A 19,225-nucleotide genomic window follows, 5' to 3' on the forward strand; every position below is an offset into this window, starting at 1 on the left:
TTATACTAAAAAAATAACCAAACCCATCTTTAATAGCTTCATTACTGTATGTTACTCAAGAATAACAATATAATATACCAAGGAAGAAAGTATAGAGAGATTTTACAAGGATTATTATGGTTTTCTATTATGAATTTTTTTTACCAGCTAGTCCTTTGCCAAACATTTTGGCCCTGATCTTTCCGAAATTATTCATACCCAATTACAGTTGGGCAAACTGGAAAACCGTATCATGACCAATCAGATAGTTTCTAACTCGCAATGCCATTTGTATAAGAGGTTTAATAATGGTAATCTTATTCTTACCACTTATTTTACTCAAGAACAGATTATTCTTGTAAATATTTATTGTTGATCAACTAAAACATACTATAAGTACTTTTTGACTATCTTTTTATATCTCAGTTGAACCTAGTCCTTTTAAAGGAGAGATTGTTCACATGTACTGAGGTGTATTAAGTACTAAATTGGTCTGTAAGATATGAAATTCTATGTTTGTCGACAATTGACTTGTTGATGTTCAGCTCTATCATTTTCCTCATCATCAACATCTAAAAAGCCAGTTATTCTATAACCCATGTTCATTAACATGATCTCTAATGGATCAGCATTCATTCTCTTCTGATTAGCTGAGGCAGCATCATCTGAATTATCAATTTCACGTTCATTCTTTGATCCATCCTGCAACATACAAAAATAATAATACCTAAAGTACTAATACCCAATTAGAACAAATATTCAATCAAAGTGTAAGTATGTATAAATTTACTTAGTGTATGTAGAAATATTCATATTAAAATCATAGTTAAAACTGAATGCTTATATGGTAAAACAATTTTGAAAATGAGACTCAACAATTCTTGTTACTTAGATGCATACTCCCACAATTCTTTTTTTTTTTAAATATTAAACAATTTTTTCCTACAACAAAATTTACAAAGGTAAAATATCATAAACAATCTTAACTTAATTGTTGCTAATAAAAATATCGTCAACACACAATTGCTAAACAAAAAAGAAGGTGATGGTTCAATAAAATTACACTTACATCAGGCCTAGGACTCCATAATCTGACAACAGGATCAATACCACTAGTAGCTAGTAAACAATAGCTTGGATGTGGTTGTAAACAGTTGACTATAGAATCATCCCCTCGTAAAACTCTTACTATATTAGTTGTTTCTTTCTCCCAAATAAAAAATGACCCATCATCAGAACCAGCCACAATATACTGACCATTACTATAAAATTTAGTTACAACAATTACAAATTAACTTTTATTTTTTTCTTTGTCATTTTATCTTTAAATTCATAAAAAAAACAAAGCAAGATGTTGATTGTTGGTTTTTTAGTTTCATATGTATTCCTGAACATATTAGTTATAAGCTCTTTAGAATTCAAATCAAAAGACTATAAACTCTTACTTCCACTTCAATTAGTGTCAGATATTAATACTATTTATATCAATATAAATCCAGTCATAGATTTAAGTCTGCCAGATACTGCAAGTTGCTAGCAATCGATGAAGTACCAGTTCCTCCAATAATAACAACATACCTGCCAAAGAAATTTGCCTCTTTGATATCAGTAGTAGTATTACAATGACCACAAAATCTATATTCATAATCATAGGCTTGACTAGTCCATTGTTTTTCTTGTTCTGATATAGTAACAGCTTGTTGTTTTTCTTGATTATCACCACCTGCACCAGTAGATTTATTACTAGAACCTCCACCACTCTCTTTATCATCTATAAAACAATTTACTATTTGACTGAAACATAGATCTGGATGTTTTGTTTGAATTTCTTAGGATCAAGCTTCCTGTACTATAGTCTAAATTTGACCTCATGCTTACACAGTTTGTAAAAATCTAAATCCAAAACACTCTTTAAATTGAAATTCAATGAATTCCTAAAATGAAGTTTACGAATATGTCATTGAACAGAGCATTTGATTTGTGAATGATAAGTGGAGCAAAAATGAAAAAAAAAAATATCTAGATCAAACCTACCAGCATCTGTTTGTGAATAAATTTCTGCTTTTATATCACGATCTAATGCCTCACATGCATGACTTTTAGCATAATCTGGAAACATAGCTTTAAATTCTTGTAAGCATTGAAAAGCTTCTGAAGCCCAAGATAATTCAAATAAACACCGTGCCAATCTAAAATGAGCTTTAAGATGAGTTGGCTCTAATTTCAAGGCACAGTGACAATCTCTTAATGCTGCATATAGATCACCATCCCTACAATTTATAAAAGAGTAATTTAGTCTTAGACAAACTTACTTATAGGTCACATCTCAAATGGTCTGAAATATTATTTAGTTTTGAAGTTTGAATTTTTTGTATTTAAAGAGAAGGAAAACAGTACTTAAGAAAAATAACTTTAGCTTTTGACCATATGGGAGTAAATGAAAAGTTTTCCATTTAAGTGCAACAACACTTATTATTAGGGTGAACACAGGTCATTTGCCGTACATTATTAGAAATTCTATCATGGCAGCAAGATCAAATTATTTTCAGTTTCAAATTGTTAAGATATCTGAAGTCCAAGATTCCAAACTCTTAAGAGCTATTTACATTCAAACCTCTAAATTGCTATTTTACCAGACTTGTTACAATGTTAAGCAAAATAATCAACCTACCATTTGCGTTTCATATAAGCTGCTGCCCGATTACTATAAAGGACGGAAGAGTTGGATAGTTGTGATATAGCTTGATTATACATTATAATGGCTTTTGTGAACTCTTCTTTTTCAAAATAATTGTTAGCTCTCTTCTTTAAGTATTCAACTCTTGGTGGAAGTTTTACATCTGATTTCACTCTAGACGAATAAAATTCATAGAAATACAATTAGAGTACATCTCTCACTGATCTTTGGCACTCAAGTCGATGGTACTTAGTAATTATTCTTTCACTTGATGTATCATTGCCTTCACGTGGAGTCCTATTTTTAGGAACTGATTGAGCTAATGAAGTTCCGAAATGCTATCATTGTGCAGTTTTGACAGGACAGGAGCATTCATATGATCTTTTTGGATTTCCAATTGTTGAGGTATTCTTAATGTGCACAGGGTTATTCCAGACACCTTTTTTCCTCTTAGCCAACCACTGTGCCTTGGGAAACTAGATTGACAAATACAAAAATATTCTCTCCACCTCAGCTGTGCCAGTATTGACAATACAGTTAGCGATCAGCCATCAAACTCACTGAGTCACCCTTATACTGCATCATGTTCATAGATAAATAAATTTAATGATAATAGTAAATAACTTTACCTTCTAGATTGTCTTTGTTTAGGTTTATGTGAATCATCTATATCTATATCTATTGATGTACATGTTGAATTAGTTGAACTAGTAGATGGTAAAGATACTAAAGGTTTTACACCGTTTGTTACACCATTCACATCAGTACGATGTAAACTAAATCCATTAGTAGGCTGACATGATTCTCCTTAAAAAAAAAATTGTAATGTTATTTTATTAAATAGTATTTCATCAATTTGACCACAGAAACAGCCATCAAACAAAGTACACTCTGCCTCCACCGGCTTATTAGATATACTAATAGATGGGTAATGTATTTACTCATACAGCAGTGTGTGTAAACTTGACACCAATTCACTGATTAATTACATTTATCATTATCTTGACTGTAAAGGGAGTCGAAGATGAGTTTATAGGCTTTTTACAGGGATACCATCTATAAATATTTACTGAAAAAATACCAATCGCCATGGTCACCAGTTTTGTCTAAATCAGTCCAGAATTCGACTTCTGAAGTGTAACGAGCTAAAGAATAGCTTAAGAATAAGGGCAATAATCCATATTAAATATTTTTGATTTTTCTGCTTTTCAATAAGTTCAGATGATTGAATGTGATTCCAAGAACAAGGGCAATAACAAGGGAATAAGGGCAATACTTTTTAGGTTTTTTTTTTCATATCTATAGGGTACATCATTGGGAAATTATTAACAATTTCACCACATTTTGTCTATATCTGTCAGAACTGTGCAAGTCATAAGTTAAAAATTGTACGCGTTTTCAAGGACAAGGGCAATAACTCATATCACATATTCTTCAATTTGTCTGATTTTCACTAAGGTTCATTCTTAGATGATAACAAACACTGACACCAAATTTAATCCAAATCCATCAAGAAACCTGCTCTCTATCATGTGCACAATAAATTCCCGTTTTCACGAATAAGGCCGATAAATATTAAATATTTTTCCATTTGTCTGATTTTAAATAGGGTTCAACCATGGGTGATTACAACTCGCACACCAAGTTTCGTCAAATCCACCAAGAAAACAACTGTCTATCGTGTTTAAATTTTAACAAACAAGGGAAATAACTATATAAATATTTTTCGATTTTTCTGATTTTCAATAGGGTTCATCCTTGTGGACAGACAGACAGACAGACAGTCATATGGGTATATAAAAAGTAATAGAGTTTTTTTGATTTGTTCATAGTAATATTTAAATGGATTTCTATTTTTTAGGAAATTTGTATTGGTGTAAGTGCAGTAATTGAAATATAAATGATACACAGGGGTCTTACCAAAAACATATTTTCTTAAAAAGCAGAAAATAGCAAAAATATTTATTACAATCAGCAATAAATGCACAAAAGAATGCTTTCGACAAATTTTCATTTTGAAAAGAAAATGCAAAATATGTCCTTTAACTGATAACACATTTTTGTCTAAAATCCTTGAACTGATTTCCTGGTTTTAAGTTGTATTTTTTTACCTTTAGAAACACCATTACTCGAAGATTTGAATAGAGAAATATCATATTTCTGTGCATGTCTCTTTCTATTTATATCAAATAAATATATCTGTTCACCACCAAGATTCACCAACAATTCAGACCCTGTTGGACCAAATGTTACATAAGTTGATGCTAAACTTCTATATCTTTTAAATTTCATGTAATCTGACTGTTTCTTTGGTAGATGTCCTGTAATATAAAAACTCAATGTAAATATTTCTTCTCAACACAAAATTCTTTAATGAATTAAAAAAAAATAACGCATATTGCTATAGTATAGTGTGTTAGTGAAAATTTTCCATAAACTTTGTCATTTTCAATACACTGAATTTGTACTTGAAGTAAATGTACTGAAGTAATACAGATTTTAACGAAATACCTGCTACATAATAATCAACACAACCAATAGGTAAACTATAGTCTTCATCACTAAATGAATCTAAATGCGGATGATCCCATGGAAATCTAAACAGAAAATTATATTTCATTTATCATACAATTTCAATCATAGCCCTCAATATAGAAACTAAAAAAATCACACAAAAGTTACTGTTTCATCATAACCATTTCTTATTAATTTTGCCAATCTTCTTTTTTCATTATATTTAAATGATTCAAAAGCAGAAAATGTTGCTTTTTAGATTGATTGTAAAGAGCATTTCAGTGACACCCCAACCCAGACGTCTTGCACTAATAAATAATTTACTAATTGGATCAGACAAGGTAAGAATTCATTTTACCAACCTATTACTAGCTTCACCAGGATATTGCATTCGTTTACATGTTAACATTCTTCTATCATAAACTCTTACATACGGATCATTAGCACCAACAGCCATATATTCAGGACGTAAAGGATTCACAGATAAACATTTAGCTTCAGCATATTCTCCCATATGTGCATTTAAATTAATCAAAACATTCTGGGGATTGGTTTGAGTGGTGTCTGTACAACGTAAATCAAATTGCCTGTCAAAATATACGATCAAAGTATTAACAATTATTTGAGGGGACTATTTTTTTTTATGAATTTAATAAAATCATCTATAAAGTGAATTTTTTTTTATTTCTAGATGACCAAGTGCAGTAACTCATATAACTTATTTATAATTTTTTTGATTTTTCAAGATACTAAGTAATAACATACATAATTGTTCCATCTTCTGCAGCACTCCAGAACATAAAAGGAATGGTTGGTGCAGTAGCTATTCTTTTAACACGACCAGCATGACAGCTATACACATGGGTTGTATCTTTCATATTAATATCATGGACTCTAATCTTACTATCTGCAGCACCACTAACTAGTATGGTATCATTTGAATTCGGTAAAAACTGGAATCAAATACTTTTCAATTAGTTTAATTTCATATAAAATAGTTTTTTGATTTTAAATATTGCAGGTTAGTTTCATTCATTATGTTATCATATCTAATTTAATTTTCAATAGTACAGATTCTAACTTTCTCATTGGATTACTGATTCCTCACCTTCACTGCAAATATATTTCCTTGATGTCCAGTTCTTAAACTTGTAACTTGTTTGTGTCTAAATGCATCCCAAATCATAATCTGAACATCATCAGATCCACTAGCCAATAACCTGGACAAGTAAATATTGAGAGAATACAAATATTCAACCATATTACTAGGCTTTGTACATTATAATTTCTACAAACACATTGATGATTACACATGACACATCCTTCCAATCAGTGGGAATTTGTCTTTGTATCTAAAATTGATAGTTTGATATGTTAGCAGTGAGGTTAACAATGAAGGGGATGCACATACTTACGTTCCTTTCTCATTCCATTCTAAACAGTTCACACAACCCTGATGTCCCTGCAATTAAAATCAACAACTGCTGAATACATCTAATCTAATGTTGATGTTACTTTCTATATGTTCAATATCTTTTGGTACACATTTTATAAAACTAGGTATTTGAGAATATTTACCTCTAATTCCTTCTCTAAACCTAATCTATTTATAAGATCTGCATTTACATGCTGACTTCTTTGAAAACTCTGAAGATTTTTGTCCTGAAAAAAAAACCAAAGGTAACCATTGTACATAATTCTTGCTTTCAAAAAATTATTTACTTTGCCTGAAACTTTTTCTTTTATCTTTTCCTTGTGGTCAGTTTATTTAAATATTTAGTTGCAGATTGGTAATTCCATAGCAGTGACATACAAATCCTGTTCATAATTGAAATCTTCAATTTTATATTGCAGTGAATAAAACAGATCTATATTGATTGTATTTCCAATTTCTGATCGCGCTCAAGACAAACACAAAAGTCAGTAGAATAAATAATATCTATCTTCTTTAGAATTCCAGAAATGATACAGATAAAATGTTTTAAAGCTTGGGTTTACTTACATTTACTTCTCTAAATATCTTCCTTTTAAATATCACAGAATTACTGCAATCCATCATGAATTATTACCAGTAAACAACCAACGATCGAATTAATAAACATACCACATCATCTAGTAACTCAAATATGTTAACTAATTCTTGATATCAGCAACTATTAGAAGCTTATTGCTGCCATCTGCAATATATATCATGAAGTCTTATAATGATGCTATGGTATCTTAGATTTGTCATAATTTTACTGTCGGTTACTACACTAATCAGACACTAAACTAGACTAAACGTTCTAAAAAGATTCCTCTTAAAATCTTGTTCTGTGGAATTTTGCATTAAAAGTAATCTTATATGCTCACTGTTAAAAGTGTTCAAATGTTGAGCAGGACATTTTGATTGATTAAATACCAAATCATGAAGATTTGCATTTTAATCTGTTTGAATTTTGAATGGAATTTTACATGGTTTATTCTGATCTTAAATGTGGGAAAAAAAAGACCATCAATTATGATCTATCGACTTTTCTATAGCTTCATTTAATGTCTCCTTGAAACTCTTGTTTTTCCAAAGTAATATGACATGTGTTACAACCTAATGTTAGAGAGCCTTGTGTTAAGTTAAATGAAAATAAGATAAAGCCGAGATTGAAAATAAGGATGTAAGAATGCTGGTAAAAATTCTGTAGCAATTGAAGTTTGTGCTCCATTGTTGGATGATTGGATTTAGTAATATTATGAGGATTCCCTTCCCCTCGAATGCAGGAATAACAATTATACACATCTAACAATTCATTATAAGACTTACAGTGGCCTAAATCACATTACTCATGGTCAGTTCCCAGGTGAGTGTACGAGCCAGTGATTCAAATCAAGTGAAGCCGAAGGTGTAAATCATGGTAAGTAAACAGGTTATTTAGTAAACGCAGGGAGGTTAATGGCAAGGTAATATCTTCCTCTATAAATTGAACAGACCCAATAACTAAGTGACATATGTTAATTATGTTATAGGAAGATCATTATCTTATTTAAATACCCCTTTTCTGTAAAATTCAATTTGGCAAGTGATTGTTGACATATTCCTTTTAAGATACCAACCTGAACTTTGGTTATCGTAAAACAGATGCTATTCTTTCTTTATTCAATCACTAGGTTATAAATATGTCAGCTTTTTTGATATATCTAAAGGAAAATACAAGCACATATTTATTAGTGGTTTGCCTTTTTTTTACACCAGAATGTCGCAAAATAGTTACTATACCTTAACACGGCAAACATGGCTGACTCCGTAGAGAGAATTATTCTACAAAGCGATTGGGAACACTCCTTGAGGTAATTATTTTGATATGACAAATTTCACAGATCTTTTTCCTTGTTAATTTTTTGCTGACTGATCTATTTTTGTTTACTTTTTTCAGTGAAAGCTGTGGTAAAGCATGGATAACATACAAAAAAGGAGGTAAGAGTTTGTAAAGGGAGATAACCTCATAAATAAACCTTATTCCACAGTTGCATTTGCAACTATCGCTCTTGGCATTGCCCAAATCCAACAGTGTCAGTGATAATCCTACTGCTCTTAAGGACCATAGTTCACTATTTTCTGATATTGATTTGGGGTTTGAATATGTCTACATAGTTGAATATATAAGTCTTTATCGATAACAATCTGACAACTAAACGTTCGTTTCCAGCGGATGCTGATATCACAAACTAGGTAGTCGTAGTAGTTGGTAGTTGGATTGGTTCAAATCACATGATTCTGTGATTTTGGTTTGGTTGTTGATTCTACGTTAGATCTGGTCGGGTCGAATGAAACTCGGCCCTGGATCTTACCATAGAGGCAAAGCATAAATATAAACAGGCATGATAACAATGACAATGATAATAATATGTTGGTTGTTGATAAAGTATGGGCTATAATTGATATATTTAATTGGTTTATTTAATTAATCAACACCTTCGATATGTAAACAAGCTTAATAACGTACCTTCTGCCCCAAAATTATGGTGTTTGAAAATACATCTTGTTGATAAGAAAACTTTCTTCCATTTCGGATACATGTTATTATAAACATACATTTTTTTTGTAGATAGACCTGGAAGACATGGAGAGTTAGAATCAAACGGTTTGTCTTCAGAGGGTTTGCCTTACGTTGTTAGTTCTGATGGTTTTTCTGTTGATAAAGTGGATAAGGTAATGTGAAAATTATGTTTAAAATTCATCTGTTAACCCTCTATCATCCTTTAATCCTTTACCGGTCTATTTGTTTTATCTATTGCTTGATTCATTGCTATTGGAATAGTCTTATTGTTGTTGTTCTTTTATTATCTGCCTTTCTACTTCATGGCTTCCCCCCTCTTTTTATTTGCTATATATTACCATGTTAATCCATCCGTCTTCATTTCATTTCATTTCATTTGATGACGACACATGTAAATTGTTGTTATTAAAGAAGTGTGTTCTACCACAATATTCCCTTGTGTTTTCTGATATTAGTTTGACTGAAAAAAGATTATTTGAATTTTCATTCCCGGCCAATGGAATTTCAAATAAAATATTGATGCCTAATAAAGTAATATTACTTTTTATTTTATAAAGAAAAGAATATCAGTAACATATGCTAAAAATGATGTAAAATTAACAAGAAAATTTAATGCTGCTCAAATAACCTACTCTACCATACATAATTTAAAGAAAAAGGTAAGTATACGGGTATGATATTTTCAGACTAGAAATTTCAGTGTTCTTTTTATATATTGTCGTTGCCCCTGTCAGTCAGTCTGTTCGTCTGTCAGCATTTCTTGTGGGCACAATAGAGACTACAGTTTTCATTTGATTGTGAGCATTGGGATTCATAAGACGAATGTTCGAATGTAATGATTTTTTCCATTAACAGGTTTTAAGTTATTGCCCTTGAATTAGTAAAATAGCGTCACAAATTTGTTGTGGGCACAATAGAAGCTACTATTTTCAATGGATTTTGATGAACCTTAGTGTGAGCATTGGGATTGATAAGAAGGCGGTCAAGTTTGAATTTGACGATTTTTTCGATTAACGGTTTTTGAGTCATTGCCATTGATTTAGTAAAAATACATCAAATTTGACTTGTAAACACGATGAGGGATACAGTTTTTATCGGATCTTGATGAAACTAGGTATGCAGGTTTATATAAAGAAGATCTCAGTAAAGTTTAGATTTGTCTATGTTAGTTAGTTTGTGTGAATTTGATAATACCTTATTATATATCTTTGAAAATTTCAGACACGAGAGGAGTGTGATAATTCAATGCTTCTGGATTATTGCAATTGATTTAAAAAGATTTTTTGGAAAAACTCAGCATAACTGACCCTAAATTGATGAGGTATTCAGGGTTTTTGAACTACAAATGCATAATGAAGATCTTCAATATGAAAAATTTGGTATTATTAATAAAATCTTTCATATATTTTTGGTCAATAAAGATTTAGTTATCATCTCTGACAGCTGCCAGTGGGCATATGTTACCTTGCCTGTCAAGCTATCTTAAATTCTATAAATGATCAAAATGTCACTTCTCTTAACCTGACCTTCAGGGAAATTTAATTATATTGGAGATTATTTTTGTATTATAAATGTACTTTGATATATGTGCCTACTTATTTCTATTGATGTAGGTGTTATCATTAGATGTAACAACAGGTGGTTTAGGGGTATCAAGTGATAGTGAAGGATTACTTCGAGTGTGGGAAACTAGAACTGGGGAAGTTAGAGTAAGTCCGATGTGTTCACAGCATTTACTAATATTAACATTTACAGGCATTTATAGCATTGGAAACTAATATAAAAAGCCTTTATTGCTATACAAAATATCACTTGAAATTAACAGTTTTTTTGTTTGTTTTATTAGAGTCTAATTTTACATTCTTACAACAAAAGTTTACATTTGATACATTTGTAGACTTAATTTCTTTAAATGTATTGTGTTATAGAGAGAATTGACCGGTCACTATGGTGATGTATATTGCTGTAGATTTTTTCCATCTGGTATTGTTATTCTATCAGGTGGTGCAGACATGCAACTTAAAATTTGGTCAGCTGAAACTGGTCAGTGTGCTACTACATTACTTGGTCACAAAGGAGGTTAGTAATATTTCAAATAGTAGCTTCACAATAACAGGAGGTATGACGAAGTCCTGTATCTCAAATTGTTTCTTCACATTAGTGTCCATAGAAGGAGTAATCTTTGTTTCATAAACTTCATATATGGTTAAAAAGAATTCATTCAGTGTTAAACTAATACATTAAATAAAAATAAAAAAGTAAGTGAATACCACCAGCTATATAGCGTGAGATTGTTCTCTCTAAAATTGTAATAAATTATAATTAATTTAAATATGTGTGCTGATTTACAAATAGTCTATAAAAGTTTATATGTTTGCAGATAAAGTTGTTAAACTAGTTATATTGAATTATATTGATTTTTGAATAATATATTTGTGTATTTTGAAATATTAAAATAAAACCTTATAACTGAAAATACTTTGTTATTGTATGTATGACTATATTTAGGTATATTAGACACAGCTATAATAGATAGAGGAAGAAATGTACTGTCCTGTTCCAGAGATGGCAGTGTTAAACTATGGGACGTAGGACAACAATCCTGTTTAACATCATTTAATGAATGTGGTGGTATAGTTAATTCATGTTGTATTGGTCAACCAGATAATTTATATAATCTTGGTATACCAGATTTACCTACAGGTATATTATATAGATAATAGTTTTTGATTATCTGTATGGAAAAAGATTAAATTAGCATGAAATACCTGAATAACATAAAAAAAAAACTAAGCAGATGTGACTTGATAAAAGTGCATGTCACGTCATATAATGTGATACAAACATTTCACAAACAAAATTAATTCATGACTTAGCTAATATTTGCTTTAGTCGTTTCATGATCCATCCTATGTTCATGTCTTAGCTGACATAAATCTTAGAGTAGAAACTTAAGCATGGAAAAAAATAATTACCCCCCTGGGCAACTCAGTAGATAAAAATACCATTTTAATTGACAAATGATATTGCATTACTTTATTCTTTCTATACTTAGGAGAAAGAGAAATTGGTACAGAAGGTAAAATGTTATTAGTAGCATGTGAAAACAGTATGTTACAAGGCTATGGGTTACAAAGTCGAAAAAAGGTGAGACATGAATTATGGAAAAAACTTTGGTATATATGTATATGTCAGATTCTATATGATAAGAGATAAAGATACAATCTTTCAAAATTCTATGTAGTAGTGGATTATGTTTCTAAATTTTATAAATAACTGATTTGTTTTGCAATGTTTTGTGTATATTTTAAGGTATTTGAATTAGATTGCCACAGTGCTGTAAACTGTTGTTGTTTTCTGTCCAATATTAATGTTGTATGTGGAACACAAGATGGTCACATAACAATATCAGATATGAGAAATATGAGGTAATCTTTCATATATTAAAGGGGCAGAAAAGACAGAATGGCCCTTTAATTCAGAGTGCAAAATGTGCTTATTTGAAAACGGTACTTATGAAAAGCCATGATTTGACTGGTTGGCTGTATATATTCTTATATCTATGGGGGGTATTTTTGTGTCATGTGTATTTAGGAGATAAATAGGTTCATATTAACACTTCTTAATTATCATTATATAATATATTAAACAATATATTTTATATACTCATCTGATCTGGATCAGACCATTTATTTTATGTACCGTAGCTGTTGTTTTTATTTGCAGTGTACCTTTAAAAGAATGGAAAGAATCTCGCTCAGCCATATTATCATTATTACCTTATAAACAAGGTGTCTTCATTGCAACTGGTATGTATTACTTTAAATGGTTAAGTTACCACAGTTAATGCAACTTTTGCTCTGGATGTTAAACATAGGGAAAATCCATACCCAGCATTTCTGTGGGGATTTTAAGGTTGATTTCAGATCCCTTAAATTTATATCATTCTCATTTATCCTGTTACACATACGATGCACAAATGTTATATTTCTACTGTAATTTTCTAGGTGATGGATCATGTTATTATGTTAATGAACAATATGATACAGAAGTTGAACTAACAGGATCTGATTGTGATCCTATTTACAATACATCTTGTGATGATAATCATATATATACAGCTTGTCGTGATGGCAATATAAGACGTTATAATTTGAATCATTTATAATAATTTTGTTACTATCATGTTCTATTTTGAAAAATAAATATGACATGTGAATGAAGATAGTATATGTGGCTTCGTGAAGTCTGTCTGAGATGAATTGAAAGGTCAAGCTTTCATATTTGAAGTTGTCAGGTGTAGATATAATTGATGGATATGGAGGAGCTTCAACAGACATTAATTCATATATATCACTTTTGAAAAAACATGGTTTTATTTTTGAACAGGATATGAAAATGAAACCAGGGATGTAATTGTTTTAAATCTTCTCTAAGAAGTATGTGATAGTTAGTTTGTTATGATTTTGTGATAATAAAATGATACAAATATATCTTAAATTATTTAGTTCTTTTGAAATTATACTAATAGATCCTTCAGAATTCGACGGACAGAACCTTATACCCAAAGAGATCCTAGAATAAAATACAAATTCTCGAGGTCCCTCAGAATTATTCTCAAGAGAACCTCACGAATTATACCTAGATGTCCTCTCATAATCATACCTAAAGGTCTCTCAGACTTATTCTAAGAGAACCTCACGAATTATACCTAGATGTCCTCTCATAATCATACCTAAAGGTCTCTCAGAATTATTTTCAGAGAACCTCCCGAATTATACCTAGATGTCCTCTCATAATCATACCTAAAGGTCTCTCAGAATTATTCTCAGAGAACCTCCCGAATTATACCTAGATGTCTTCATAATCATACCTAAAGGTCTCTCAGACGTATTCTCAGAAAACCTCCCAAATTATACCTAGATGCCATCTCATAATCATACCTAAAGGTCTCTCAGACTTATTGTAAGAGAACCTTCCGAATTATACCTAGATGCCCTCTCATAATCATACTTAAAGGTCTCGCAGAATTATTCTCAGAAAACCTCCCAAATTATACCTAGATGTCCTCTCATAATCATACCTAAAGGTCTCTCAGAATTATTCTCAGAGAACCTCCCGAATTATACCTAGATGCCTCTCATAATCATACCTAAAGGTCTCTCAGAATTATTCTCAGAAAACCTCCCAAATTATACCTAGATGTCCTCTCATAATCATACCTAAAGGTCTCTCAGAATTATTCTCAGAAAACCTCTAGAATTATACCTAGTGGTCCTTTAGAGTTATTCCCAGAGAACCTGCAGAATCATACCTAGGTATACCTTGTGGACGTCCTTTCAAAATTATTCTCAGAAAACCTCCAGAATTAAAACTAGATCTCCCCTCATAATTATACCTAGTGGTCCTTCAGAATTATTCTCAGAAAACCTCCAGAATTAAAACTAGATCTCCCCCCATAATTATACCTAGTGGTCCTTCAGAATTATTCTCAGGGAACCTTCAGAATTATTCTCAGAGAACCTTCAGAATTATACTTAGTGGCCCTTCAGAATTACTATCCCCAGAGAGCCTCTAGAAATGTATCTAGATGTTTCCCATAATCATACCTAGTGGTCCTTCAGAATTGTTCTCAGAAAACCTCCAGAATTATACCTAGATGTCCTCTCATTATTACACTAAGAGGTCTCTCAGAATTATGCCCCCGGTACAGGTACATTGTCTCCAAAGCTTGTCTTATATAAACTTCACTGGTAGTCCATAATATTGACAAAAAAGTTTTGCCTCTATTTCTTGCATAGAATCTTTAATAGTTCGTCTTTTTCGATATGTATCTTGCACAAATTGACTTGGTAATCAGACAAGGTGGGCTTTTGCCGATTTATTTTTACTCTTTTAATCATGCCTTATCTGGAGCAGTCAAATTGATAAGCTTTCGTTGTCTATCAACCGAGATCTATATCCACATATAACATTTCTTACACATTAACTAAAAAGTCAACTCCATTCAAATATGAGTAAACAATATGAATAAAGTACATTTATTATGTAAAATTGAGTCTTCGACATTTTTTACCTCGAAACATAAACGTGCCTAGTGCCTACGCTCAATGTTTTTAAATATGATTTAGAAGTCAAGAGGTGTAGTGTTATTCGATAAGTCTCTGTTAAGTACAGTGTATAAAAAGCCGATATTTTAAACAGGCCAGATAGTGATTAGTCATTGAAATGTTAAGTTTGAGGGGAATCCAACCTGATGTTTTAATGAATGTTATAAGTATATGTCAATATTGAAACAAGATAACAAAGATTTAGTTGTTGTCTAAAATAGTCAGTTTGTATTCTTTTTAAACTAATTAGGTTTAAACATGTTCAGAATTTGTAAATTGAGGGACATTTCCACATATTTTCACTTTAAATTGAATTCTTTTCGTGCGTTTATGTGTATGCGAAGACCTTCATACCACAGTAAAGGATGAACGGATCGGATGAACGATTTCAGAGTTATTGCCCTTGACTCCTTAAAAACGCGTTGAATTTGGTTGTATGCATGATAAAGGCTGCAATTTTTATCTGATCTTGATGAAACTTAGAATGTATATATAAGATAAGATAAGATTCGAAATTGGTAATAATTGGATGAATGATTTCAGGGTTATTGCCCTTGACAAAAACACGTAAAATTTGTCTTGTAGACACGATATCAACTACAGTTCTTATCCGTTCTTGATGTAACTTGGTATGCATGTATATATTGATAAGATCTCGGTCAAGTTTGAATTTGGTCATAATCGGATGAATGGTTATTGCCCTTGACTTAGTAAAAACGCTTCACATTTTGCTTGTAGTCATGGTGCAGGGTGCAGTTTTTATCTGATCTCAATGAAACTTGGTATGCATGGCTTGTAGGCCTGATAGAGACTACATTTTGTATTCGATCTTGATGAAACTGGTATGAGACCCAAGTAAAGCTTGGATTTAGTAACAATCGAATTATTGTTTTCACACATTCAACCACTACAGACTTTGTTATCATTACTGACAGCTGGTAGTGGGCGTATGTTACCTTGCCTGGCAAACTATCTATATAGTTTGTTGTCAGAAACTTTTATTTAGGTTTTAGATTCACTGAAGTAATCTAGTTTCTAGTTGGTGATGCCAACTTTGGGGAATGTTATCTGAATAGTTTTTAGAACCTTTCGGTCAATTCGATTTTATTTTATCCGAGGTATTAAAAAATGTTTGGAGTGAACTGGAGTGTAAGAAAGAGAAAATGAGCGTGAGTCACTCAACACTTCAAAATGAATAATTACAGAATAGAAGATTACCTTTTATTTTGATAGTTTTGATTTATCTCAGTGATTGCATTGATTTTAATTGCTTAACCTGATCTGTGATTATCCTTAGATTTTAGGTATTATATACAATTAGATAAAGTGTGAAGACTATACTTGAGTTTCTTAATGTCACTTGAAGATTATTGTTAAAGTTGACGTCCCTTTGTATGTCATAACTGACCTGTAAAAAACAGTAATGTGGTTTCAATGACTTGTTTTATGAAGGTTATTTTAGGCCACTATGTTTTTGTGATCGTACCAACTTGAACTGTATATAACATTATAGTATAATAGTGGTTGGTATGATGAACTGGTAGATTAAAGGTAACTATATATTTATGACAAAAGGTAAACAAATTGACAAGTTAGCTTGTATATAGTATGTACTAATATTACTTGTCACACCTGATAGATAGTCTACTATCGTATGTCAACTCAAAATCTAACATTATCTTATTATTTGTCAGATTACCTTGGATTAGTCCATGGATAATACTCTTTATGAACAGTTTGTCTAATAACATATATTTCATTTGTTAATTTATGAACCTTAGATATTTCATAAGGTAGGTATATTGATGTTATTCTTTCATTCCTGTTCAGTGTTAGTCAGGAATCCAAGGTTCTGCGGTGCTGAAAATGAATGCATATTTGCAACAGTCAGCAATTGTAATCAATTTGAAAGAGTTACCTGACATCATTTATAACAGGCCTACAGGGAAAGAATCAGTTTTTATGGGTTTCAATATTGATTTGTATGGCAACTGTAATTGTTGTGACATACAGTTTACCTAACTAACTGAGTAATCAATATTTTGAATCAGGCCATTCGTGATGATAAATCTTTAATAATCAGAACGCAGAAGCTAACACCATTTTCTAATTTACATGGTAATGTAATAATTGTTGTAATTAAACTGTTTTCCTGAGTGAATAGAAATCCCCCTTCAATCCACACATAACGGTAACAGCCCGTTAGACTATAGCCTACTAGGCTGTATTCAATTATTTATTGATTATGAATTAAAGTGTAAACTAATTTTAAAGTTCTTTGTTATATAGCATAATCTGGCTATAGGGCCTTAAGTAGCCGCAATAGCCAAGATAAGTATATGATAGACTTAATGAAAACTTGTAAACATGTTTTTTCTATGTTACAAGATCTAAATATATAATGTGTCATTCCGCTCTAGTTGAATTCGGGTGTCACCTTTGTTTAAAACGCGCGGTTCTCTAGATTGAAAGGTACTCTGTGTAGGATGTAACATAAAGGGTTTTTTTTTTTTTATCAAAATCAATTTGATATATGTTGCAATGAAATGTAAGTGTACACTTATCATATTAATAATAATTCAAGCCTAGGATTACATAATTAGTTGTATAAACATTTTAATAACCTGAACTAGCGAAATGACTTTTAATGAAAACTGAAAATATACCTAGCTTTACATAGCCCTACCAGGTCTTGGAGGGCTTCCAAATGAAATGGTCTCAGTATTCAGTATCTATTGAGTTTAGACCAACTTGACGGGTGGTAATCCTTTATCAATCTCGGTGGTTTCCATAAGCTTGTAGAATTTTCACAGTGGACTGCTTAGTCTAGAAATAGCTTACATCATATGAGTCTAATATAATTTATCAATGAATTGTTCATAATGCCAATCAAAATTTAAACTGAATGAGAACTCATGCCAGCATAGGTAGATGAGCGTGGAGAGTCAAGACGACGTTAATGCAAATGAGGGCCTTCACGTTGACGAAGCAGTGTCAGAGTTCATCTGAAATAATATAATTTACGCATAAATTATTACAATCAAAAACGTCATAGAGGTAGGCTTAGGCATATCTAATAAAAACTCTACCAGTTGAACAAGACTTTGATAATTCTCAGTGAGATAATTAATTACCTTATAATCTGGATATAGTACGATGATAATGGTCGAATAGCACGATTTATATTCAATTCAATGGCCATTAAGCTGCGTGTCGTCTTAACCTGCTTTCAATATGAAGATTATTTATTACTTTCCAAATCATAAAAATAAAATGATATCGATAAGCCAATACTATTTCTAGCGCAATTGTTTTCCATATATTCTTTCTTTCTGTCTTTAAAAGGCTTTGAATCGAAATCACTAAATTTTGATGCCTATTGGTTATATTTAGTATATTTTTATAGACAGGATAATACCGATTACAGATGTTATTTTGGGTTTTAGAAATCTGTTTGATATAGACATAGTCGATTATTGATTATGATGACATGGTATCAATTAAATCTTGACATGGTATTTATTGGTTAGTTACAAGGTAGTTTTGGAGACATGGAATCGGTGGATTTTAAAGCTATGGAATATGTTGGATATAGACATAATAGGTATTCATCGGTTATAGAAATGGTATTTCCGTTATAGACAGTATCATTTTTAATTGGTATTTATCAATTATTATGGTATATTTCGTTATAGACAGGGGTTTTAGTGGTTATAGACATGGTATTTCTGGTAATAGACAGGATATTATACAAAAGTCTAAATGTCATTAACATTACCGATTAGAAACATGGTATTTTGTTTTATAGACAGGATAATAGACATGATATTTAGGCCAATTATCATAGACAGGTTATTTAATAGACATGGTATTTAGGCCAATTATTATAGACAGGTTATTTAATAGACATGGTA

General features: G+C 31.2%; 2 protein-coding genes across 2 annotated transcripts; one reads left to right on the forward strand and one right to left on the reverse strand.

The window, feature by feature from the left end:
• Positions 1-498: 498 nt before the first annotated feature.
• Positions 499-8,246, reverse strand: LOTGIDRAFT_189887 (hypothetical protein; the record flags this gene model as incomplete). The annotated part of the gene is made up of 15 exons (XM_009057702.1): positions 8,196-8,246; positions 7,173-7,347; positions 6,749-6,832; positions 6,586-6,632; positions 6,279-6,390; positions 5,936-6,123; positions 5,533-5,757; positions 5,168-5,253; positions 4,786-4,977; positions 3,754-3,786; positions 2,651-2,828; positions 2,014-2,249; positions 1,558-1,687; positions 1,049-1,241; positions 499-681 (listed from the first exon to the last, which is right to left on the reverse strand). Coding segments are annotated over exons 2-15 (1,944 nt in total), but the record flags the coding sequence as incomplete, so codon positions are not given.
• Positions 8,247-8,435: 189 nt separating this feature from the next.
• Positions 8,436-13,693, forward strand: LOTGIDRAFT_232701 (hypothetical protein; the record flags this gene model as incomplete). Its single annotated transcript, XM_009057703.1, has 11 exons — positions 8,436-8,491; positions 8,578-8,618; positions 9,250-9,353; positions 9,759-9,860; positions 10,815-10,910; positions 11,130-11,280; positions 11,710-11,904; positions 12,257-12,348; positions 12,514-12,629; positions 12,928-13,010; positions 13,209-13,693. The coding sequence occupies 11 exons, from the start codon at positions 8,436-8,438 to the stop codon at positions 13,367-13,369; spliced, it is 1,197 nt and encodes a 398-aa protein (XP_009055951.1). The 3' UTR covers positions 13,370-13,693.
• Positions 13,694-19,225: the final 5,532 nt, after the last annotated feature.

This window comes from Lottia gigantea (genome assembly GCF_000327385.1).
Source record: "Lottia gigantea unplaced genomic scaffold LOTGIsca_31, whole genome shotgun sequence".
Classification (NCBI taxonomy): Eukaryota; Metazoa; Mollusca; class Gastropoda; family Lottiidae; genus Lottia; species Lottia gigantea.